General features: G+C 27.1%; 2 protein-coding genes across 4 annotated transcripts; one reads left to right on the top strand and one right to left on the bottom strand.

Moving 5' to 3' along the window:
- Positions 1–388: 388 nt before the first annotated feature.
- LOC107451287 (triple QxxK/R motif-containing protein) lies at positions 389–6,486 on the bottom strand. 2 transcript variants are annotated; one of them, XR_011636469.1, is made up of 5 exons: positions 5,979–6,244; positions 5,766–5,840; positions 4,348–4,436; positions 1,541–3,352; positions 1,081–1,191 (listed from the first exon to the last, which is right to left on the bottom strand). XR_011636469.1 is itself a non-coding variant. In XM_043046630.2 (4 exons), exons 2-4 carry the CDS (start codon positions 5,830–5,832, stop codon positions 3,263–3,265), a joined length of 246 nt encoding a protein of 81 aa, XP_042902564.1. In that variant the 5' UTR covers positions 5,833–5,840; positions 5,979–6,486; the 3' UTR covers positions 389–3,262. The 2 variants fall into 2 exon arrangements, 1 of the variants encoding a protein (XP_042902564.1); XM_043046630.2 differs by having other exon boundaries at positions 389–3,352; positions 5,979–6,486.
- On the top strand, positions 6,229–25,884 carry LOC107449325 (ras-related protein Rab-22A). 2 transcript variants are annotated; one of them, XM_016064823.4, is made up of 7 exons: positions 6,229–6,737; positions 6,832–6,911; positions 7,093–7,174; positions 8,109–8,180; positions 18,589–18,712; positions 20,656–20,748; positions 25,475–25,884. In XM_016064823.4, the coding sequence occupies exons 1-7, from the start codon at positions 6,696–6,698 to the stop codon at positions 25,573–25,575; spliced, it is 594 nt and encodes a 197-aa protein (XP_015920309.1). In that variant the 5' UTR covers positions 6,229–6,695; the 3' UTR covers positions 25,576–25,884. The 2 variants fall into 2 exon arrangements, with proteins under 2 accessions (XP_015920309.1, XP_042902563.1); XM_043046629.2 differs by lacking the exon at positions 18,589–18,712 and adding an exon at positions 15,476–15,599.

Here is a 25,884-nt window from a genome sequence, read left to right as displayed (position 1 = left end):
AGTTAAACATTTCAAGGAAAGGTAGATGAACGATTATTTATTGCTATGAAAAAAATAGGAAGGATTCCCTTTAAATGTTGAATATCAGAATTGGAAAATTTTTGCTATGAAAAGAAATGAATGTACTAAAATTTTCATTATTGTTTAAAATTGGAAAACTTTCTACAGACAAAATAAAAACTACCGATGAATTAAATATTTGAACTCACACAAAATCACAATCTTGTTAGAATTATTTGCAACCAAGTCCTAACCCAAGCAACCCAAACTTTTTTTTAAGAGTGGCAGTACAGATATTAACGTTTTCACTATTCATATAAATAAATAAATAAGGAAAGAAAATAGTTGCGAACAGACTATTGATATTTTAAGTTCTTTCGGATCAGTGTTTCTTTGATTTTTCCAACTGTAAGAAAAGCAGTCTGTAAAACCATCATCTAACTGTTGTTTTTACACAGAATTAGACTGTAAAAGATTTATGTCAATTATTCTCTATAATTCCATAAAATTAATTTCAATTAATGCTGGATCATGCACAAAAATGTATTGTACAGATTAATAGATTCCTCTCTTTACATAAAATATTAGTCGTAAAAGTTGTCTCTATACCCGCAGCGTAAAAATTTTGCAACATATGTCCAATAAAATGCTGACAGAAAAAAAAGATTCTTATTAGACACAGGCTGACAATTAAAGATTATTAAAAATGGAGGGCAACACGAAGAAGCAATAAAAATTCTACTTAGACGTTATTGCAAGTCAAGTATATCAAAATCATAATGTTTTAAAATAAGCAACAGAAAAAAAAAGAAAATCAGAAAAAAAGACCCTATTAATGCAGAAAAATTACAGGTCTCACAGATTTTTTATTTTTATTTTTTTGCGCTTACAAACCAAATTAAACTAAACTTTTATTTATTTATTTACTTTGATAATCAAATTTCCTTTCAGCTTCCAAATATTCTTTTTTCTTTTTATTTTGCTTATAATAATAATAATAAATAAAAAAAACTAATTTTTCTTCAAATTTTTTTTTTACTTCAGCTTTTATAAGACCTTTCTTTATGTCAGGTAGTATAATGACTGATAAACAATACAGTTTTCAATGATATTTATTTTATTCGATCTTCAGCTAGGAGATAATTTGAATTATCTAATTAGCATTACAAATAAGTATGTAGCAAAAAAAATCTTATTATTTTTAAAATAGATCTCAGGTTTTAAAGAGTATTGATAAGGAATTTTGAATCAAGGAAATGTAGTTACATTTATGCAAAGTCATTATTGGTGAATGGTGACAACCAAGCCATAGAGGCCATTTACAAGATATGCTATTCTACAACCAATACAATAAAAAAATCAATTAAACAATAAATAATTTTCAATTTAAAATTTTCTAGCCCGAGTTTTGGTAAAGTCTGCAAATGTAATGTCTACAAAGTGTACTTAAATCTAGAAATTTTTAATTTTTTAAAATATCATTTTAATTTTTTTCCACATTCTTCAGTTACTTAATTACCATGATTTTTAAAAGAGAAACTTAAATAAATTACTTTTATAAATATCAGTTTAAAATGTAGAGGCAAATATAAAATTTTATTTTAATCAACTTTTTATGTTTGTTAAAGTTAAATTGAACAAACATAATTTATGCTAAGAGTGTACAAACATTAATTAGATTAGGAAATAACTAAGTCATTTTTAATTTATGTAAAAAGCTAAATTCATTGTGCCACATGAAATGTAAAAATTTAAAATTCTATGGTGCAGGCTAAATTTATGCTTCAAAAATGGGCAAAAGTATGTTTCTCTCCCAGTTAACTCTTAGAATAAAGGTATTACACTTTTAATGCATAATAAAAATAAATACCAAAGAAGTATTTTTTTTAAAAAAAAAAACAATGAATATTTAGTGTATATAAATATAAAAAAAGATCATGATATAATAGGAACATTATAATTAAAAAGACATACACAAAAATGGAAACTTAAATCATTATATTACAATATAAACAAAACAAAAAATTGGCAAAAGTATTTATAAAAAAAATAACAAAATAAGTTTTCAATTTCAATTAATAATAAAAGAAGAAGCACAAAATGTTGTAAAATAAAATTCAAAAGAGAATGGAATTTCAAAATTAACATAGTGCTTTCTAGATAAAATACTAAATTAATATTTGTGCTCAGACAGACTAGATAAAATATTTGTGCTCGAACATATTTGTAAGCATACCTTCTAACATTTGATTTTTGCATGAAATATATTTATCAGGGTATCTAACTAAAGTTGAAATTTCTAAAACAAATACGATACTTATAAAAATTTTATCGAGACTTTCAAGCAGGATCATGTCTTGAACTGACCTTCAATATGATTATTTTAGTGGGGCACAAAATTATGTTACTGCTTATTTATTGAAATACTAATATATAACCAGCGCTACCACTAGAAAAAATATTTTCAAGAACTATGGAAATTCTATAGTAGTTTGAGGGTAATGATTGTAAGGTAAAACATAAATGACATAAAAACAAATTATCATAAAATGGAACAGAAAATATTTTGAATAAAATCTAGTTGATTTAAATGTTATCTGTATTTAAATAGAGTGAAACAATATTTATTTGACACAAAACGCTTTTAATAATTTTTACAAAATTAAAATAGCATAGTAATAAATTAATATAATGAATTAATATAATCAATTTTAATAGGGTGTCATAATACATTTTGATAAGGTATCAGTGAGAGCAAGTTTTGTGTCAATAAAACTGCACAACATTGAATAGAAACAATTTTTAGTTCCATCAAATTAAATAGAAGCTCATCAATTAATGTCTACAGGTTTTTAAATATTTTTAATTAATTTTAAAAACTAACTCAATTTCTGATGAAACTTTATCTTATACATAAAAATGCAAGGTCCAACAAAATCTCAAATACATTGAATGAGCTAAAACTTTATATTTAAGTATTTATAATTATACTTCAAAATTTCAAAATTTTTTCAATGAAATAATATTGCAATAAACTAATTGATATTTTTAAAATTTACAATATGTATCATATACTGTTTAAGTAAAATTCATTCACTATAATTAGGAAGTAAAGGATATTTCGTACATCAACACTGACTAATCTGATAGGTCAGTGTTGAAATAAGTTTGTATTCACTAGAAAATATGCTGTCATAAAAATCTAAGGCACATAATGTGTAACAGTAATAAAGTCGGTAAAACTTATTTCATTCTTGAGAGATTATTTTTCCTTTTTCTCCAAAAAGTAGTACAGTGCTGTGTACAATACTCCTATAACAGCAGCCAAAGCCCCAATCATAACAGCAACATCCTACAAATCAATTTAAAAACAAATTATTAATAGAAACAAAAAAGTTACAAAATAAAGTGACAAGTAACACTTGTTTTTGAGAATCCTTTCATTTATGCTAATCATTTCTGTTAAATGATGATGAAAGAAAAATGGGGCTTATTTTTAACTAAAATTAAACAAAAATTTTAAAAATTAATCCTAAACAATTAAATGACATATTCTTAGAATATAATAAAATGGAGGTGAGCAGTTTTACATATCTTGGAAATATAATTAACAACAAAGGAGGAACTGATGAAGATATATTAGATAGATTAAACAAAGCCCAAACCAGTTATGCTATTCTTAATAAATGCTGGAAAAACAAAATTACGAAGTCAACAAAAATTAGAACTCTCAATACAAATGTTAAATCTGTCCTACTATATGGATTTGAGACATGGCACTGCAATAAAAACATCATATTTACTAACAACTGTTTAAGAAGAATTGTGCATATTAATTGATTCTATAAAATTTGTAATGCAGAAATCCTTAGAAGAGCAAATGAAAAATAGAATGAGATAGAAAGCTATGATAGAAGCCCTATGCCCTAATTTGGAGTGAAAAGGAATATGTGTATGTATATAATTGATGATATGGTATGTTTTCTGCTCCATAATTTCTACATAACATTGCGCACACATATCCATCAATTAAAAAGGCTCAGGGCAATATATAGCAACAAGCCACATTTTTTCAAAGGTAACCTTTATACAACAATTGTTTCTAAGTATTTTTTTTACAAAATTTTAGAGTTTCTTATTACATGCCTGCAGTGATATCCAAAATTTTTTTTACTGAGAGTAATTTCATCCTTCTGTTTTAAAAAGAAAATCTGTTTCACTTCTTGAAATTAAAAATCAAGAAGTGAACTTCAAAACACAGATTATGCTTGTGCATTATTGCCTTTTAATAACTGAATAATTTGTAACTGGCATATTAATTGTGTATTTTTGACTGTGTCTACAAACCTTGTAGAAACTGCTGATCCCTTTCTTAGCCTGAGCTCTAGCCTTAGCTTCTTTCAATTCAGATTTTGATTTCTTGTAATCTTGTTTACCTAAATATAATAAACATTCAAGAAAACTATAATAAGTACATAATTATTTTACAGTTACAACAGGAAAAAAAAAATTAATTTTCAAGATTACTTATGATAAATTAAATAAGTACATATAACCATGAAAAAACTCACTGCTATGATTTTATTATGCATCAGAACTAAAATTTCTGAAGTGATATCACATTTAATAATGTTTAAAAAAAGTAACAGATATGGGTAATTTTTTCAGTAGGAATTTTTTTTTTAACAGTAATCAGAAAATACACCAATTAAATAAATCATGTATTTCTTTCCCAACTCATTAAAAATATTTTCATTATTTATTAAAAAATACTATTAGTATTTTTATAAAACAAAACTATAAATAAAAACATTTAAAAAATACACTTTAAGTATAACACAAAAACTAGGGATATTTGGGGATTGTAGAATCACCAAGTATTTTTAAACTTGAAATTAAAAAAAAAAAAAGAAAGAAAAATGTATAGAGGTTTGTTCTGGATGGATAAGAGTTATATCCTTCAAGTTGGTCCCCATCTGTAATGCTTTTTTTTTAAAAGTTTTTTGTTGGCTGTTGTCTTGAAGTTGCCAAAACTTAACGATTATTCAGCTGCAGATCATGATACAGAAATGCTTCCAAAGAGATTTCGTATTGTGATCTGTGGCAGAATAATTGCCAAGTTTTGGCAACTTCCATGCAGCGGATTTTAAATTTGCAATTAAAAAAAAAAAAAACAGTGTAAAAGTTAGTCCGGGATGGATATGAGTTATATCCTTCAGGTTGGTTCGCTTTTGCAATGTTTTTTTTTTAAAAGTTTTTTTTTCTTTGGCTGCTGTCTTGAAGTTGCCAAAACTTAGTATTTATTCCGCTGCAGATCATGATACAGAAATCTTTTCAAGGAGATTTTGTATCGTGTTCTGTGGCAGAATAATTGCCATGTCTTGGTGACGGCTCACATTTAACTAAACAAACATCACAGAAGGAAACCGACTGGAAAAGTATAACTTGTAGCTATCCCAAATAAACATTTACATGCTTTTCCTTTTTCTTAAAAAAAAAATATGCAAGGTTAAATCTAATTGGCACCTTGGCTATTGCAGTCGGAGCAACAGATCACGATACTGAAATATCCCCATCTTTTTTTTCTCAAAAAGACTTTAGAACTACACTACTTAATGTGGTACCTATTGAATGATAAATAAAGCACTCAAAATTATATGAGAATGTAAAACAATTTTAGAGCATTTGTTTAAATAAATAAAGAACAGTAATACATTAAAATAAAATAAATAAGTAAAATTAAAATAAATAAAAAATTTACTTACCAATTTGTTTTCTGTATGACTCAACTGGGAGAGCATGACTAGTGTCCTTAGTAGTGTTTTTTCCCATAATTTCACCTATAAACATTAAAAGGGTAATGAAGATATAATTAATAAAATAAAGAAACAAAAATAATGAATAAGAAATCAACACAATTTTCATTTAATAAAAGAAATGTTATTATTAATTACGTGAAAATAATTACGTATAATTACGTGAAAATTTAGAAATGAAAGAGAGATTTATTTTATCGTTGTCAAGATCGAAGATATTCGATGATCATGAACAATTGATAAGCAGAACAATGTTTAATGTCAATCCAGAAGAATATATCCTTAAAACGTGCAGATTTTATTTAGAATCAAATATACTAAGAAAACGAAGATCTCAGCCAAATTATATCACTATGTAATCTTCGGATAGAAGGCAAATTCTTGCTTGTTTGTTTATCTGTAGACTGTTTACACAGTTGTCAAATTCTGAAAATTGAAGTTGACTTGTCTAAAAACTGTTTCAAGTTCATGATATATTAAAATATAAAATTGAGAAAAGAATCATTAAAAGGAGCAATAAATAGCTATTAAATCCTAATTATCATTATGAAATCTTTTAATTTAGTAGTTTTGATTCTAGAAGTTTATTTAATTTTATAATATGTGGGTTACTAAACTTGGCAACAGATAAATGAAGAGGCGTTATTTGTTTACATTTGTTGTTGTGGCTGTCTGCTCAGATGCTCGGTCAAGGCAAAATTAATTAAATTCGTTATGGTTCTTTAAAGATTTATAAAATGGGGTGGACATAGAATTTTCGAAATCTTACTTTCATCAAATTAATTCCATAAATCATTCCATTTTAAGTCAGTCTTCAGCGCATTTCTCTTCTTAAAATATACACCTGGAGCTTTATAATCCTCTTGAGCTGTTCTGGTCATGGCAAACGCACATCAAGAAATAAAATTATGCGTTTTAGGGGTAATGATCTGTCAATTTCTATGCTGAATTATCATAAAGAACTTGAAAATAGGCTTAATTATAGAGATTTTAATTACTTTTATTTTCTAATCAGGATTCTGGAGTTGGAAAATCAAGCATTGTACAAAGATTTGTACACAACACTTTCAATCCTGCTGTTGAAAGTACGATTGGGTGAGCAAAATAATCTTAGTGTTGTTTGAAATTTGAGATATCAGATTTCACAAATAAGTCATAAATTTATAATAATTTTTCTTTTAATATAGTTATTAAGATTTTAAGTAAACTTTTGTAAATAAAAGATGTGAATTGAACTATTTTTATAATGTATTTTGAACATAACTCAATTTTGCAGAGCATCTTTCATGACTAAATGTATTCTGGTTGATGATTGTACTTTCAAGTTTAACATATGGGATACAGCTGGCCAAGAACGTGTGAGTATATATAAATTATTTATTTTCATCTATAAATTAAGTTATCAAATGTTGTATCTTATATATGTTCCTCTCCCGAAATGAACCATTTAAACACTCGCAAGTTTGGACTTGAAAGGAGCACTTGGAAATTGAGGCCTTCTCATAACCATATCTTATTAATTACTGTTTTATGTGCTGATGTATCTCTTGTAAGAAATTATAGAGTGCACATATTTATTTATTCAGAATTAACAGGATGAATGAATTTGATTGTATTTTTGTCCTTTAAAGTAGTTCTTTATCATTTGAAAATCATTTATCTAAATTTTAATCTTAAAATTAAAAAAAAAAATTTTCTAGTTTACAACTTAGTAAAATGTGTGGAAGGAAGAAGTTATGTTTTTAAAAATTGGTAAAAACTGTGGTGTTTAATAATTCGATGAAGTCCCCATATTTTCCGAGTGGGTGGTCACTATTTGTTGGTAATAATAAAAAGTTATGAAACTTTAGAAATTTCTCAGTTATATATTTCATGTTTATAAAAAAATCACCTTATTGTATGTTGTATGCAGTTTCTAGTTGAATTCCTAATCTTTATTATTTCAATTTGCTAAGAATGGAAAATATACCCATAATAATTTTTTTTTTTTCATTCTAGATTGCCGAGCTTTTATTTAGTAAAAATTGCTGTAAGACCTTCATATTTAATGTCATCATTAATGCTAAAAAAAAAATTTTAAATTTTATCATATATTAGGTTGAATCTCTCGAATTTTGGTATGTTTACACAGCACATTTTAAATAATTTTTCCAAATCTTAAGAACCTGTTACGTTTGTGTGATTTATTCTACTTTTTTTTTGCTTCTTAATGCAATTAATAGCATTTCAGTTTCAGTGCTTTGTTGTGAGTTTCTGAAAATGATTGTAATATTTATATGATGTTATTTTTAGTATAGATCCTTGGCACCAATGTATTATAGAAATGCGGGAGCAGCTGTCATAGTTTATGATGTTACTAATCGAGTAAGAATATCAATGAAATTTTTATACTTATTGATCAACAATCTTTATTTCAAATTCATTTGTCTTATATTAAGTTATATAAAATGGGTTTTTAAAATTAAAAACTTCTTGAAAATTTTTATATATTCAAAGGTTGCAAATACTCTCTTTTTGCTTATATGTATAGGATTTTTTTTTATAAATTGTCTATTTGTTATATCAAATCAAAGTATTAAATTATTTATTAAATCAAGAGTTTAAAAAGTTCATAGAATCCTTAAAAAATTCCAATTAATACATAATACTGCTTGCTTAGTACTCTTTTAAAAAGCACTTATCTCTCTTTCTATTTTATATTTTACCAGGTGTATAATTCTTTTGACTTTTGGTAGAATTTCCAACTTAAAAAATAAAATTTATCATTATTAGCGATTTGAAAATGGTTATCAGAATATTTGAAAACAAATAATAAAAACTTAAATCAAATTTTACGGAGAGAAAATAATAAAAGACATTGCTATGTTAAATGTATATTTTCTCTTAATATTTCTACATTATTTTATTGTTTGGCTTTATTATTATTTTAATCTCTTGATGTATAAGACTTAACAGTATGTTAGGCTGTCAATGTACACAAAAAACTTAACTTTTTAGTAATTAAAAAAGAAAACTTTATGTAAGTATAAGTAATTAGAATATTGTCTTTTTGTTCAAAATAGTTTCTTTCACTTTTTTAATTTATTTTTTTATGATTTGAGTTGATAGGTATTTTCAGACTTTTTTGTTTTTTTCTCACTCTATCTTGTTTATTGATTTTTAGGTTCTTAAAATCTTGCGTGTTTTTCCCCCTCTCTGTCTTTTTTTGTTTTAGTACTTTCTTTGTAACTTGTTTTCACCAATGTAATATTGTTTTTCATCTTTATTTTTATCGTATTAAAGTAGCATTGAGTGAGTTTATTTTATTTAATAGTGATTGGAAAATGTTGGGAAAAATGTGTTTATAATTTTTTTGATTAAAATATAAGCTCTAAAAGATTTTTAAAAACTATTATAAATAATTATTTAAATGCCATTAATATGAAAAGTCATGTCACTGTGCAACATTTCAAATTGCAGGCTTTATATACACTCCGCAACTTTCTTAATAAAACTTCATTATAATGAATTGGTTTTCTTTTTAATAACAGTACCAAAAAAAGGATTTTTGTTATTTTTCTATTCTTCATTATCTTTATTCTCAGAAGATGAAAAATGTGAACAAATTCTGCATCAGTATGTATTTACAAACTCAGCCAAGTTATTATTGTTTCCCAGAAGAATAAATTTTTACTTGTTTGTGTCTGCTCAGCTGCAAATTGATTTTTTTTATCTATTCTTTTCAATATTAAGATACTATATAAACTATAATATAAGAAGTTTAAGGAACTTAAATAAGTAGTTTAGACACAATAAATGAAGAATAATTTACTTTTACATGAGACATAATTTTTTATACTTTAAATAATCAATTTGTGAAATTTGTGTCATGTCTATCATTATTAATTTATTTTATTGATATTTTATGCTTATCTAGGAGGCTTGAATGTGTAGTAAGTATGTATTTTTGTAATTACTGTGTAAGAATTCAAATTATGTTATCTGCCTATGTTACTATTTTCCTCATAATTTTGTTCTCTCTGAGAAAATAAGCATTTAAGCTTAGTTCGATTCTAAATAAAAACAATTTTAATATTGTTCATCTTTTTAATTTTAAAGTGTTTTACTCTGAAATATTTTAATTTAAACTAAAATTATTTTTTGCTGATTTGATTCCATTTGCATAAGGAATGCTATTGTACAATGTTTCAAATGAAAACTTTGATGATAAAAAATTATAATTTATGCTGTTAACTAATTTAAAATTGTTCATACTAAGAAATTTTATTTTGCTATGTATCGGAATTTATGTTAAATTGGGAATGTCAAAACTCTCTGATATATCTTGATTATGAGATCTTTGTATTGAACAATATATATTTGTATAATTATAATTGTAACGTAAAAAACTATGCTAATGTATTTGCTTAGTATTTTCTTGAAACATTTTGCACTTCACATAATCCTTTTAGCTAAATAACTATTATACTAAAATTTTAAAGAAAATTTGTCATATTTCGTAAAATATATTTCTTTCCCCTTCATGACTGCGAATCATATAAGCATTTCATGTAGACTTATCTTAGGCCTGCGAAAACCTTATGAACTGTGATGCCACAATTGGCATTACATATTTATTTCCTATCTTTTAAAATATCTTTCATTACTTAAGCTTATTTTTCTTAATAGAATTACATTTAAAACAAATCAAAGACTTAATCTTTTAATATGAGAAGTAATGTAATGGATGCTTTTTATTTCATTACTAATGCAGACTTATTAATTCACTGTCGCCTCTAATCGAAAACGAAAATCTATTTGTAACTTTTTATTCTAAATTTCTAACCGCTAAATGTTTCGACTGCATGGTTGTAATAATTCTCATAAATTTGTTGGCGACTCGTGATCGCCAAGCTGTTCTTTTAAACCCATTATTGTTATGCTGGTTGGCTTTGTTTTGGCTATGTTGTATTTTGATAAATCGTCAGTTTTGGATCTCCGACCCATGCTTTCGATGTCCGTTAGGAATAATTATATTCACTTTTAATTTCAAATTTGTGGAGACTGTCTCAATTTCTAAGCGTCAGAAATAATATTCTGGCTGTATGATCTCTCAATAAAAGGGTATTCTGATTTTATCCCTTTGAGGGATTTCTTTTTTTTTTTTTTTTTGGATGAAGAAATGGCCATTCTCTATATCACCAATTATGTTTAATAAAATCTAAATTTCACTAAAAAATTTGTATATTCTTTCCTGGAGACTATATAAAGTTATTTTCCGCTATACGAATATTGGCGGCTACTGACGGAGAACAAACCTCCGCCATATGAACGGGCAGTGCATATATGCATTTTATGCTAAAAAAACTTTTAAAAACCTCTAGATGGCACTCGGTGTCATTACCAGGGGTCTGTCCAAGGCAAATTTACTACTGTTTAACGGTACCTTCAGAAAAAACGGTAATTTCAAAAATACTTTTTAAAAAAAAGCAAGTTCTAAAATTCAACTCTTAAAATTTTTTTTTGTATCGCCATAAAAAACTATAAATGTCAGAGTTTATTAAAATGAAACAACGAGGTTCTCTCTATATAAACTACACAGGAAGTCAAAATTCGAGCATCATTCTAAACATTCAAACAATATCTTTAATATTATTGTAAATTTCTTCTAACAGACCTTTATTTTTTTATGAAAATTTTTTCCCTTTTGAAACTTTTTTCTGTATGACCTAGTTGAAAATGTTCTCATAATGAAAATAGCTTTTAATTCTAGTACTGTTAAATGCAAGTTGAAATTTAACTGTGGACAATGGATTTTTAAATTTGGATGCAATTTTAAGCTCAAAATTTTATAATAGCAGCATTATTCTTTAATGTATGGGGAAAAATATATAGAAATTTACCAATCATGAATGATTTTTATTTCTAGTGACAATTTTTGAAAATAATCTCTTATTTTACCATATTTTGGTGTTGATTTTTAATGTTGATTTTCACAAATTATGTCTAAATTTTCACAAAATACGTACCTCTCAAAAAAACCTAGACGGACCCCTGATTGCTTTTAAACTGAATGCAGTGGTAGTATTCTGACCTTCAGATTGTTCATATTCTGTCTTTGGTATTTTGCACATCGGCTAGGGACAAACTAATCTCTTCAAATCTAATCACATCGGCTAGGGACTCTAATCTAAAACTTAACTTTCTGTGGGATCTAAACATTCTCACTTCTGGTAGCTCTATGAAACTTTTTTTTTTTTTGCTTCTATGTGGGTTCTTTTAGGGTTTCAGCATCAGTTTTGTTATAATATGTGTTGCTTTGGGACATATTTTGTGCATTTGTCTTGTTATTTCGGAAAGCCTAGTTTTAATGTATATAGCATATTATGTAATTATCTAAAATGGTACAAAAAATTATGGTGGTAGGACTTAAACTTCATTATTTGTGGTTTTATTTCTAAACTTGGACTTAGTAGTGCAAAAATTCTATCCTGTAGTATAATTCCTTTCACTTCCGCTTCGTCCCGAGCCAGTGTCTTAAACTAAGGTGCCCTGTTGTAAAAAGGTTAAAATAACATGTTATTAGAGAAATAAAATGAATAGTGAATTTTTATAACTCTTTATTTTATTTCTTTGCTTACTCTAGCATGAAAAATTTCTTGTTCAACTTATCAACTTGTGAATTATCAATAAAAAACAAAATGTTTATTGACTACATGTTTAGAAACAATATTTTAAGTAGCAAATTAATTCTACATATATATACAATTTTTCTTTAAATTTTACTTTTGTCAATATGATCCTCCTTAGCACAGATGACTGCCTCACACAGAATTGGCATTTAAAAAAAAACAAAAACAATTTTTCTAATTTTTTGCTGTTCAAATTTCTCCAAGCATCATTCAAATATTCCCAGAGCTTTGTTATATTGGTTGGGGTCGATATGCATGCTCGTCCGCCTAATTTATCCCTTAGTTTATCTATGAGATTAAGATCAAGTAGTTGTGGAGGCCAAGTCATGATTTAGAGGACATTTTGCTTCCCTCTCATTTTAAACAATTATCACAAAGTTTTGATGTGTGATTTTTGTCATTATCTTATTGAAAGACCAACCCATTTCCATTATCACAGATGCCAGATGGCATTGCACTAATATACTTTAAACTTTTTTTTTTATCCGTTATGACTTGAATTGAACTAATTTACCTACATTTCCGCCTCCAAAAACCACCCTAAAACATCATGTTACTTCTATTATGTTTCACTGAATAAAGTAAATAATTATGATTTTCATGTTCATCAACCAATCATCAGGCATATTTTAGTCATTTAGAAAAACTCAAATTTTGATTCATCAGTCTAAAACACTTTTCTCCATTGACTCAATGTTCACTTTTTATATGTTTTGTTCCTTGAGACGGTTTTGATTATTTACACGCTGCTGCAGAGATTTTTGGCAAAATGTGCAGTTATTTTAACTAAGACCACATAATCACCTCCCACTTGACAGTGTGAACTGATATTGGATTTATCCTTCTTTTATTCAACTCTTCTCTAATCATAGTGACTGTAAGGTATGTTTGCTTGTTATTATGTTATGCTTATAGTTTATCTGAAATAAGAACTTCCCATGTCATTCGTCTGCACCCGTGGCGGTGACTATGGTAACGAGGTATAACTATTTTAAATAGGTGTGTGAGATCACTGTTTAAGACGTGTTTTGGTTTGGGTCCGCGAGAGAAAGGGTATCTTTTTCTTCCGTCTATTGTGTTGCCCTAGAGTGAAGAGAAGCTACTCTCCCTAAAATGTGCTATTCTTGTTTCCATAGCAGCAGACTCCCTCAGACTTTGTTGCGCGGCAAGTTCTTACTGTAGATGAACTATATATTCCATGATTGTTTTGTATTCTGGTTTTCCTCTGTGTGTATTTTTATTTTTTGTAGTGCTTATTCCTCTTGTTTTTAGTCGAGTCAATGTATACATTACACTTGACTTCAGAATTTTTGATATTACATCACGAGTGTAACCTTTTTTGGATAAATTTTTAATCATTGCATGCAGCTCATTTGATTATTTCTTTCTTTTTTATTTTCTGTCTCGTGCAAGAACAAATTCAATATAAATGTATGTGTTAAATTGTTAGTATGTTCATAAGATTACAATTACGATTCAGATATCATACAAATATAATATAAATATAATTAATCAGCTATGTAATATTATACTAACTATGTAAAACTTATACTTATTAGTTAAAATTGTATTTTAATTAAATATTATTATAAATGAAGAAATTTATCTAATACTTGTATTACTTAAATCAAGCATGGATTCCAAAACCTTGCTACCACATTAAATATAGAAATTAAATCTTCTGGAAAATCCTGAGCAGTTGGCAGGTATGCCTTTTTTACAATTTCAGAAGTTTATGTTATTTTTAATTCAGAGTAAGCAGCTTTGTTAAAAATTCTCTAAAGTATTCAAAATTTTAAAATTAAAATGTGTCAAATTTCCTTGAAACAGTTATAAAATTAATTTCTAATTAAAAATGAATAAAAAAATACCTCATGATTTGCCTTTTTGTATTATCTTTTTAGGAGTTATTCAATCTTTTGTTCTAATTTTTATCCAAATTCTTACACAGTTATACTGAATAGAAGTAAAAGATTTTAAGCAAATCATGATTTTTTTTGTTAATTTATTTTACTCAAAAATTCTCATTTTTTGAAGGAGTTAGTAAATATTTGAATAATTTAATTGCTATTTTAATGTACATGTCATTGGAGTTAAAATGTTTTGTTATTGCTGATGGTAGTTTTCTTTTTTTTTTTTTAATTTCATTATTTGGTAAATTTTTAAGTCTTACAATTATATGCAACCTAAATTGTAAAATTGGTAACTGATTTATAAAAAATTTAACTTTAATTACCGTATCATTTTCACAATGAAAACATATTAACTTAATTATAAAAAGTAAGAAAATAATTTGGAGGAATCATCATCTTTAGAAATTCAACTTATTAACTTAATCTCATGTTTGTTTTAAATATGAGTAAACCCAATTCTTGTAAGAATTGGAAATAAGTCTCTTTTTTTAAATAATAATAGATTTAAAAAAAACAGAGAGAATTTTAATAACTGCATAGTTTTATTGCAAATTTTAATGCAGTTAAACTCAAACTGATTTTTTTTCCTTCTGTTTCTATACACATATATGTAGAAAAGAAATTTATCTCTTCTGTATATAGAAATGATTACACAGATGGGAAAAAGTTTTGTTTCAAATTTTAAACTATCTCTAAAAGTGAGAAATTTTTTTTTTTCAAAGTTGCTGTGTTCTTAACACGAAAGTCTCATTAAAGTGACAAAGGGATGCAATAAAAATTCACTGTTGTATATTTTAGCCTTTATTGTTGAAATAGTTGAATATAATTTAGTTATATATATATATGTATTTTAGGTGTGTGTTGTGCTTTTTAATTCAGTTAACCCTGTAGTAAAAGAAATAAAGATTTTGCCCCTAATTTAATGATTGTTCCTTCTGTTTTATTTTAATGATTGTTACTTCTATTTTAATGATTGTTACTTCTATTTTAATGATTGTTACTTCTATTTTATTTTATTTTAATGATTGTTACTTCTATTTTATTTTATTTTAATGATTGCTACTTCTATTTTCAGGGGACATTCCAGTCAGTCAAAGGATGGATCAGAGAGTTGCAACTGCATGGATCCTCAAATGTAATTATGGCCATTGCTGGCAACAAAGCAGATTTAGAAGGAAGGAGAGAGGTTACTTACAAAGGTACCCAAACATCTGTTTTCTTTTTTTATGTCCCTTGCTGTTCAATGATAGCATTTGCTTTATAGTTTACTAATTAGGTTTTGAACTTAACATCCATTTATTTTATTAAAATGTACTGAAAAGAGTTTTATTCAATGATCAGAGATGATTGTGCTTTGGAAAAAATCCTGACCCATGCAGCAGAGATAAGTATTAATTACGTGAAAATAACGTTAAAATGCCACAAGGTTTAGAGCAAAAAAACGTTTATTTAAAACGTTTTATTTCCGTTTCGAGTGGTAGTCTCGAATTAGGTAAAAAAGCGTTTATATTTGGGCTGTTTTTAACGTAAAAATGACGGATTTTTGCCGTTATTTTGACTAAGGTGAATTTCGTAACCAATTTTTAACGTATTTTTTACGTTTTTTTCACCAAACTATTTACGTATATTTTTGGTTCTATAAATTCGTTATTTTCACCAAGAATATTTACGTGTTTTTAACGCTTATTTTTATTAAAATAACGTACATTTTACGTTATTTTAACCAAAATACAAACGTATTTTATCCATACTATTTACGTATTATTAACGCTTATTTTGAGCTTTATTTACGCATTATTAACGCTTATATATCAATATTTTTAACGCTTATTTTGAGCTAGGTGAATTGATAAATTTTTCGCGAAAATTTAACTAAATTAATTTCAATTTATCGTAATTTTAACCGAATTGTTAACAATAGCATATTTTAAGTTTTTTTTTTTTNAAGTCCTGTCAAAATTTGGATCATTTTCAACAAATTGGTCCATAATTTCAGTTATAGTGGTCAAACTCCTTTTCACAAACGCCATCGAAAGTTCTTTTTGCTCTTCTTCGAAATCACTGCTATCAATATTTTTGTTCTCTTCTTGCTCAGTTAACTCCTTGAGCTCATCATTAGAAAGACTAGCTGCTGTTTCTTGAACTATTTCTTCTCAACTTCCACATTTACCTCATCTAAATTGGTTTGTTTTGCTAATTCCACTATTTCTTCCACTATTTCATCCATATCGACAGAGTGTCCAATGTCTTCGCTCTTACTTAAATCTGGCCAAATGTTCTTCCATACTCCTTTCAAAGATCTTTCTGTTATCTCATTCCAAGAAAGGTTTGTGTTTTCTACAGCATTCATGATATTGTAGTTTTTCCAAAATTCTCTTATTGATTGCTTCTCTTCCCCGTCTATTTTGTCAAGCATCTGTTTTAATGTTAGCCGCAAGTAATAAGCCTTAAAATTGGATATAATTCCTTGGTTCATTGGTTGGATTAAAGCAGTTGTATTAGGGTGCAAAAAAAAAAACCACTTCGACTGGAATGCATGTTGTTAAATCTGATAAATTTGTTAGTTGGCTTGGAGCATTATCAATTAATAGTGGTGCTCTTTGTTCAAGTTTTTTTAATTTTGCAATAACGTTTAACAGACGGGCAGGCATGTTCAAGGAACCAATCCTGGAAAATTTTCATACTTATCCATGATTTTTTATTAGACTCCCAAATTACAGGTAAAGTTGATTTAGATATGCCTTTCATTGCTTGGATTTTTGGAGTGTTAAACTAGTACAGTGGTTTTAATTTGAAATCTCTGCTTGCGTTACCACCCAGTAGAAGTGTTAAGCCATCTTTTATGGCTTTAAATCCTGGTGCTAAATTCTCTTCATAGGATAGAAATGTTCGTTTTGGTATTCTTTTCCAAAACAGGCTTGTTTCATCAACATTTTTAAAAACCAATTCTGGAGGATAGTTTCCTTGTTCAATTATTGTTTTTAATATCACTGGGAATTCAGCCGCCGCTTTCGTATCGCCACTTGCTGCTTCTCCTGTAATCTTTATGTTGTGAAGATTATTCCGATGTTTAAATCTATTAAACCATCCTCGACTAACAACGAAAGTTTCACTTATGTCACTTGCCTAAACCTGAATGTAATTAAAAATTCTTCTAGCTTTTTCCATTATGATAGATTGACTTAATGGCATATTGCGTTCAATTTCTTGGTCAATCCATATAGACAATCATTTTTCCATTTCCTCTATAATGTTATTTCTAGAACGGGTAATTCTAGTTGCAAAGCTTGACGTAGTTACAGTTGCCGATGACAGAATTTTTTCTTTATTCTTAAGAATTGTCCTTATTGTTGAAGTTGCCAAATTCAATGCAGCATTAATTTGAGATTGACGTTCACCAGAATCTGATCTTCTAATCACTTGCATTTTAGTTTCCAGTGAAATGCTTTTTCTGGTTGCTTTCTTTTCTTGTTTTTCATTATCCCCCATGATTAAAACTAAAGATCATAATATTTGTCCCTGTATTAATCATTATAGTATTATATAAATTTATTTGTACTTACAATAATGTCAACAAATGTTTCAAATGATAAAAATTTGTCCTTACAGCACCGCACCAAACATGACACACAACTACACTGTTTCGGATATGTTATGTACATATTTGGGGGAGTCAACGCTCACAATTTCAGAGAATCCCCGGGTTGAAGTAAAAGAGCGCTAAACCAAAACAGCGTTAAGCGGGGTTTTACTGTATATGTAGAAAAGAAATTTATCTTTTCTGTATATAGGAATGATTACACAGATGGGAAAAAAAGTATTGTTTCAAATTATCTCTGAAAGTAAGTCTTTAGAAGAAAAAAAATTATTTCAAAATTGTTGTATTCTTTACGCAAGAGTCTCATTAAAATGACAAAGGGATGCAATGAAAATTCACTGTTGTATATTTTAGACTTTATTGTTGAAATAGTTTAATATAATTTATTTATTTATATATGTATTGTCGGTGTGTGTTGTGCTTTTTAATTTAGTTAACCCTAATAAAAGAAATAAAGATTTTGCCCTCAATTTAATGATTGTTACTTCTGTTTTATTTTATTTTAATGATTGTTACTTCTATTTTATTTTATTTTAATGATTGTTACTTCTATTTTATTATATTTTAATGATTGTTACTTTTATTTTCAGGGGACATTCCAGTCAGTCAAAGGATGGATCAGAGAGTTACAACTGCATGGATCCTCAAATGTAATTATGGCTATAGCCGGCAACAAAGCAGATTTAGAAGGAAGGAGAGAAGTTACTTACAAAGGTACCCAAACTTCTGTTTTGATATCCCTTGCTGTTCAATGATAGCATTTGCTTTATGGTTTACTAATTAGGTTTTGAACTTAACATCCATTTATTTTATTAAATTGTACTGAAATGAGTTTTATTCAATGTTTCGTGATGATTGTGCTGAGGAAAAAATCCTGATTTCCGGATTTTTTGCTAATTGCGATCCAGAAGTTTCCAGAAATCCAAAGTCCAAAAGTTTCAAGAAATCATTGATTACATTTATGTATATTATGTAAAATTTTTGTATAATTAATTTAGAAATATTAGAACTAGAATTTATACTTGGCATACTTTTCATTTGTAAATATTTTTTATGGTAGAATAATAAATGTGATTAGAGATGAAAGTAAACTTATTAACATGTAAACTTATTATTAGTAAATTATTAATTTAAATTATGCTGCATATAATTTATTTAGAATTTCATATTTTGAAAATATCAATGACTTAAATTTATAAAGACATTAATTTTTTGAAATGCATCATTAATGATTTCACTCAAAAAATTTTCAGGATTTTTGAGTTGTGCTTACAATTACCCCTGAATGTTAAATAAATTTTTAATTTATTATTACCATTCGTATTATTAAATTATATCAAGTTTTTACGAACTGTATGTGTAACGGCTTAATAATCTTATATCTACTAGTAATATCTACTAACAAACCATATTTTATTTAATGCATCTATATGAACAAAATGGCATATCCTGATTATGGTCTATCATCATGTAACATCAATCATATGTGCATATGCATAATCACTGCCAATTTTAGATCAAGTCATTATTGACAACTGTTATTGAAAATCATTTATAGTTGATACTGAAAATTCCTCAAATGCAAATTGTGTTCCAAAAATAAATCCCCCATGTATATAATTTTTCCAACTTCCCATTAATTTTCTTGCATCATGATAGCATTTTTTCTATATTATCTCATGCAATGTATTTGTTTATTCAGATATGTTTTCAGGGTATGTAATTGGCCACGCTTCTTCTGTTGGGTCGCTGTTTTGGGTGGTCAGCTCTCATGGATCTTAAATGCCGTTAGTCAATATTCTATAATAGTTACACAATGTCTGAAATTATCTGTTTCTTTAAATAATTGTAAAATAATGAATAAACAGTAAATTAGGGATCCTGAAGTGATGAGACCAAGCGTTGGGCTTTGCTCTGGTGATGTTGCAGATGCTAGATAATCGTTTTTTCAATTTTGGTAATAATCACTTGGTGCTAAATATGAGTTACATGGGATGAGGAAGATTTGAGACATCAGATTTGAAATTTTGATGCAATGTTTGACTTATACCTGCACTATGAATTGCCGCACAAGAGGTTGATAATCTCGCTCATCAAGCCAGGATGTTACTTTGCTCAAGATTTCTTTTCTAGAGGTCTTCCTATTTAATTGCTGTGATCAATTTTCGAACAGACCCAACTGCTGTCAGACAGCTTAAGCCATCTCTCGCAACTCCAGGGAAATATATTTGTTTACAATAATTATTCTTTTAAATATCACTGTTTTTAATCTTTTCCTTTTGGGCCAATTTTTATGATATATGAATTTTTGAAATTTTCATTCAGGTGATCGCATTTTTTTAAATAATAATTGCTTAAAATCTTTTTAAAAATTTCTACTGTACTATTCTTTCTAGCACTTGTTTACATATTAAATTTCTTTTTGTCATGATTATGCAGTGGCTTCATAATAAAATCTTGGAAGTAATAAGTAGTAAATCTTGGAAGGGATAAAAATTCATCACACTTTTGAAAAATCTAGGAAGTTATTTATGCATTTTAGGTTTTATCAGTCATCACCTAAAATGTTTGGAAAATAATGTTTTTAAGTTTTAATCTCTTAAAATATTTAATTCAAACTTGTATTTAATTCTTTATATTGTATCATTTTGTTGCAGAAGCCAAAGAATATGCAAGGTCTGTTAATGCTGCCTTTGTAGAAACCAGTGCTTTAACTGCTGTGAACATTCACGAACTTTTTAAAGAAATTGGTAATTATCATTGTTGAGAATATTTCAATGTTACTCTGATAAAATAATATGATTCTATGGCTATATCTTTTTAGTTAAACTTAATCAAAATATCTTTAGATTGTGTAATGATTTTTTATGCTTGATAATATGATGGTTATTTACACTTAGTAAATTAAGTTGCTGTACCATGCTATTTTTTTTTTGTTAGAATGCTTTGTTTTTTAAAATTTTTTGAATGAAATGATTTTTTACTATTTTTTTTTTTGCTCTAGCAAATAAAGTAAAAGCACTTTTCTGTGTGAAATATGTTTTAAGTTTGCTTCGATGAGATATATAATGCTTTTTTAAAAAAAATAGTAATCATGCGAGCAAATAAATAGCAATTCTCTTTGATAACAGAGTAATACAAAAATGTTTGAATACATTCAGGGTGTGTTTCAAATCTTTTCATGGTTTGGTCGGTTATTACCAATACATCAACACATTTTGCTTTACATAATAAAGAAACATTGCAAGTTTTTTTCCACACATTTTCAATGTGTGAAACTTTAATATAGCAGAAGACTTCAAGTCTTACGTCAGTTTGCAGTTAATGGTGTAGTTAATCCTTGATATGATGCTATTATGTTTAATGCCAATTACAGGAAGATTATGCGTTTTTCCTTATTTAACAAGATAGGAGACACCATCCATTATCTGACAAATTACCATGATTTCCTAAATACCGAGTTCCCATGTTGCTGGATTGAATGTTGGACAGGCAACAACTATCATCTTCTTCCATGACTACCGCGCTCTTCACGCATGACTCTCTATGATTTTTGTGGGGGGGGGACTAAGATTTTGTGATTCGTTCCTTTATGCCACTTGATTTGACAGAACAATGACAAAGGATCAGAACCACAGTCACTCTCTCTGATCGTGACATGTTATAGCAAGTGTAGCAAGAATTTTAAATCAGCCATATCACCAAAGTTTCACTTATTAAAATTTTTAATGTTTTTTTTTATCAGGTAAAGTAAAATGTGTTGATATATTGGTAATATTTTGTTTGTTTTAAACCTTACAATTCCCGGAGGGAATTATGACACAACTTGCATAAATGTTTATATCTGGAGAAAGCTGGGTTTTATACTGCTTAAAAGTTAAAAGGAAAAAAAGCCTTGACAAATGCTTAGAGAGCTTGATGAAAAAAAGTAATGATATTTATATGCTTTAAATTTATAAAAACTTTATACTTTGTAGATTAAGAAAACTTGATTCCTTACAGCTACACTTATAACTTCTATCTGCGTAGCTTTTTAATTATGTTATTATTTAAAGAAAATAAAAAAAATGCTGAGTTTAAACCAACTTTTAAATTACTGCTGATTAATATATATATATTTTTTTTACTTTTAGTTAATTAAGAAATGAAATAAAAGTTTTATACCTTAGTGCATCAAAATTGACATAATATCAAACAGATTTTTCCAGACTCATTTTAACTTCCATAGTTTTATTGTTGCTATAGTTTTGGGGAAAATATTTCCTCCTATCTGCTTATTTTTTGGAGAACAAAATATCTTTGAAAGAAAAACTAGTTTATGTCTATATTAAAATCTATCTAGTGTTAGTATCTATCTTTAGATAAATTTGTTACTATTTATTTTTGTTAATAAAATTTTTTTATTGAAAGGCAAGGAAAAATGTATTAAAAATTTTGTAGATTATTAAAAACTACTGATTTTTACAGAATTCACTCTAGTTTTTGCTCTATTTCTAACATCACTACTTAGTTATTCACAAACTGTGAAAATTAACTTCTTGATAGGAGGCAAAAGTAGGAAATTTTGTTACTTGTCAGTGGTTCGTTGTAGCATTTGTAAAAAGCCACTTTAAAAATATGTAACAACGTTTTCAAAATTTTGTAGATTTATGCAATTAAAATAAATTAGTATTATAATTTAGTAATTTAGTATTCAAAATATGATAAACATTGCAAAAATTGCAAAAAACAAATTTTAAATAAAACAACTTTCAGAATGTCATAAAATGTTCATAATGATTCCCTATGAATTTTTAAAAAAATTTATAAAATGCTCATTAGGTGCACTTTTGATGAAAAAAGTGATCGGAGGGCAACTAGCAGACAATTTTTCAATCACTGCTTGTTAGTCTTAGTTGCCCTCCTACTAAAAGTAACTATTAATTGTGTTCTATACTTCTTAGTCTGCAAGGTGTGGTACTTTATCGAAATGTTTTTTTTTCTTTCGTGTACTTTAAATTTTTATATAGTTTTAGTATGTTTTCTTGATTATTAATTGAAAATGTAAGGTATTTTTCTTCTTTCTGAATTTTAATTTGTAAAAATTTTACATCAAAAAACCATAATTGCTAAATTCTACCGTAACAAAGCAAATTTTTTTTCTTTAAACCTGTGATTTTTATCCTTTTTTTTAAACTTATATGTAAAATAAGGGGTCAATGTAAATTCAAGATATTTACAATTATACTATTTTGAAATTGCTTTAAACAACACAAATTCAGAAATTGGGCCCTTAAATTCTCAGTTAAGAGTTTTAATGCTATTGGCCACATATTTGTGTTTGCTGTAATCATCTTTTATGTGTTTGCTGTAATCATCTTTAGTTATTCTAAGCTTTTTACCATCTGTAGAATAAATTTAAAAGAATTACATACAATTTTGCTTGAGTACAGGTTGCATAAAAATGAAATAAAGAAATCACATTTAATAAAAACTCATTTTTTTCACATTTAGTATATCTTTCTTTTTTCTTAAAATCTTTTAGTTGTCTGTCTAAACTGTATCTTAAATTATAAAATTAATTTAGACAAAAAGAATCAAGTTTGGCTTTTTGAAAATTACTATTTAATTTAACATCCTGATTTTGATGTCAACATCCTTATTTAAAATCTTTAAAAAAAACTAAGAATTAGCCTTATAAAGGCCATAATTTAAAAATAATAACCTGATTTGTTTACAGTGTAAAAAAAAATATTAAAAAATACTCTAACCCTGGAATTGAAGCCTATGCCACAAATATGCTACATGTGTGTGTTAGGGTGATTTGATATCTTTTTATTCTCTTGTTTTTCTCATATTCCCTCAGTCTTTTCACTTGATGAAATGGGCACCAACATGACTCCTTTTCAATTCTAAGATTTAATTCAATTGAGACTAAGCTTCAGTGATCAGTTTTGAGGGAATAACAGGATATTTTATATGAATTTCTCATTGTTGGAGTGTGCGTAGCTACACTCCCATTCGAAACCAAACATCAGTGGTAGCGCTGAGTTTTTTGGAGATTGGTGGAGTATTTTATAAAATTTCCCAATAAAATGGACTTATCAGATTTTATTTTCCTATCATGATGTTTGTTCTCTTTTCTTTCTTCCTTTCTTTTTTTTATTTTTACTATTTACATCATTTTTTTTGATTCACATAGTGATGTTAAGAAAATAAAAGTAATAAAACAAAGAAAAAAACTTACACGTTTGCATAACTTCACACTGTTAATGCAGATCAAACACAAATTCGATTTTGTATTCGAATAATTTTAAGGTTTTATTGTTAGCAATAATGTGTCAAATATTGAGAATCTAATTCTATATAAAAGATGTAAGAGCGGTGCCTTCATAAAATATTAAGATCAGCTTATTTTCATTTCTTTTTTTAAAGTAGAAAACAAAGAATTGTAAGATCATCTTATTTTCATGTCTTTTTTTAAAGGAGAAAACAAAGAATTGTAATGGATTTGGATGAAAAATTTTAAGTAATTTATAAAAGTTTTATTTGAAAGGAAAGTTACTTTTAGGAAATTTCTTCTATGAGTTTTAAAGTTAAGGATATTTAGCCACAAAAGATATGCAGAAAAGATTCCTAATGAATATTCTATAAAAAATATTAAATGTATTAAAGCTTTTGTTTTGTGCAAAGTTGAAGCTTTTATTTGAATTTAATCCTAAAATTAGATTACTGCACTTGATGTTAAAGCAAAAAGGATGTTACGACTTTCTTTGAAGTAGGTGCGGGGGGTGGACCGAAATTGCCAAAAATGTACTTTCGAAATATTTCAGCAGCCCCTTAGATTTGAATTACTATAACTTGTGTAGAGATTTCATAGTCTATAATCTTTATAACTATTAAAATAGGTACATATTTTCTAATTTTATCCCAATAATTTTGTAATTATATTTGAATTTTTCTAAAAATTTAATTTTACTAAATACTTTTAAAGTTATAACAAAAAAACATATGACAAAAAAATTAGTTTTCTTATAAAAATGTTCTCATCTCCATAAAATTTTAAGCTAGATTTACAAAATTTTATACAGTTATTGCAAATAAAAACTAAAGTAATTGATACAAGTACAAACTTCTTGCTTGTTTTTTGGCATAGGGTGCTCAAGAGTGCTTGTTTTCTTTTGTAATTTATTGTCCGTCTCTCCAATCTCTGACAGCTTTAAACTTCATTGCTAAGTTTGAAAAATTACTTGAACTCCTAAAATAGCTTGAAACACTTCTTAAGTTACAAAATAGTCCTTTAAGTATTTCTTGAGAAATTTAAAAATACATGCAAAACTGAAAGTGTCTCTACCTTTATTGTAATATAGTGTAATANATATATATACACATGTACATACATATCCTGTTTGATGCATCAGTTTTTCTTGTGCGTTTATTTTTTTACACACACGTTAATTCTTCTAGCATGCCTAACGGTTTAATCTTTGTTTTTAGCCAATAGATTACCGAAAGTGATTTCCACCGGTAAACCTACTCATGAAATCCGCCTCACTGAAGATAGTCCAAAGAAGAGGAAATGCTGTTCCAGTTTATGAGTCATTTTCTTTTAAGTCATTCAGTATTTTATGCTTATTGTGAATGATTTATTACTTATACATTATCAGAAATGTTTAAGTCATTTCATAGTCACAATAGATATCAGATGTAATATTTTTATGTTGTGAATTTTTATACTATATATGAGCAATTACAACAATTTTTTGTTTTTGTTGATGTACAAATTTAGATATTTTGGGTGATTTTTCTTTTTTGATATACAGATGTATTTTGTTACAAGAGAATATATGATTAGTATTGATTTTTTTATATGTTTATATTAATTAAATTATAGATATTTTTTTCTA

Source organism: Parasteatoda tepidariorum, chromosome 3, assembly GCF_043381705.1.
Source record: "Parasteatoda tepidariorum isolate YZ-2023 chromosome 3, CAS_Ptep_4.0, whole genome shotgun sequence".
Classification (NCBI taxonomy): Eukaryota; Metazoa; Arthropoda; class Arachnida; order Araneae; family Theridiidae; genus Parasteatoda; species Parasteatoda tepidariorum.
This window is presented reverse-complemented; position numbering and strand designations above follow the sequence as displayed.

Excerpts from the sequence above, each read along its gene's own strand:
- LOC107451287 (XM_043046630.2), bottom strand. The coding sequence starts at position 5,832 with ATGGGAAAAAACACTACTAAGGACACTAGTCATGCTCTCCCAGTTGAG. Across the intron at positions 4,437-5,765 it reads GTCATACAGAAAACAAATTG|GTAAACAAGATTACAAGAAA; the intron begins GTAAGTAAATTT and ends TATTATATTTAG. Across the intron at positions 3,353-4,347 it reads GGATCAGCAGTTTCTACAAG|GATGTTGCTGTTATGATTGG; the intron begins GTTTGTAGACAC and ends ATTGATTTGTAG.
- LOC107449325 (XM_016064823.4), top strand. The coding sequence starts at position 6,696 with ATGGCAAACGCACATCAAGAAATAAAATTATGCGTTTTAGGG. Across the intron at positions 6,738-6,831 it reads TAAAATTATGCGTTTTAGGG|GATTCTGGAGTTGGAAAATC; the intron begins GTAATGATCTGT and ends TTTTCTAATCAG. Across the intron at positions 20,749-25,474 it reads CGAACTTTTTAAAGAAATTG|CCAATAGATTACCGAAAGTG; the intron begins GTAATTATCATT and ends CTTTGTTTTTAG.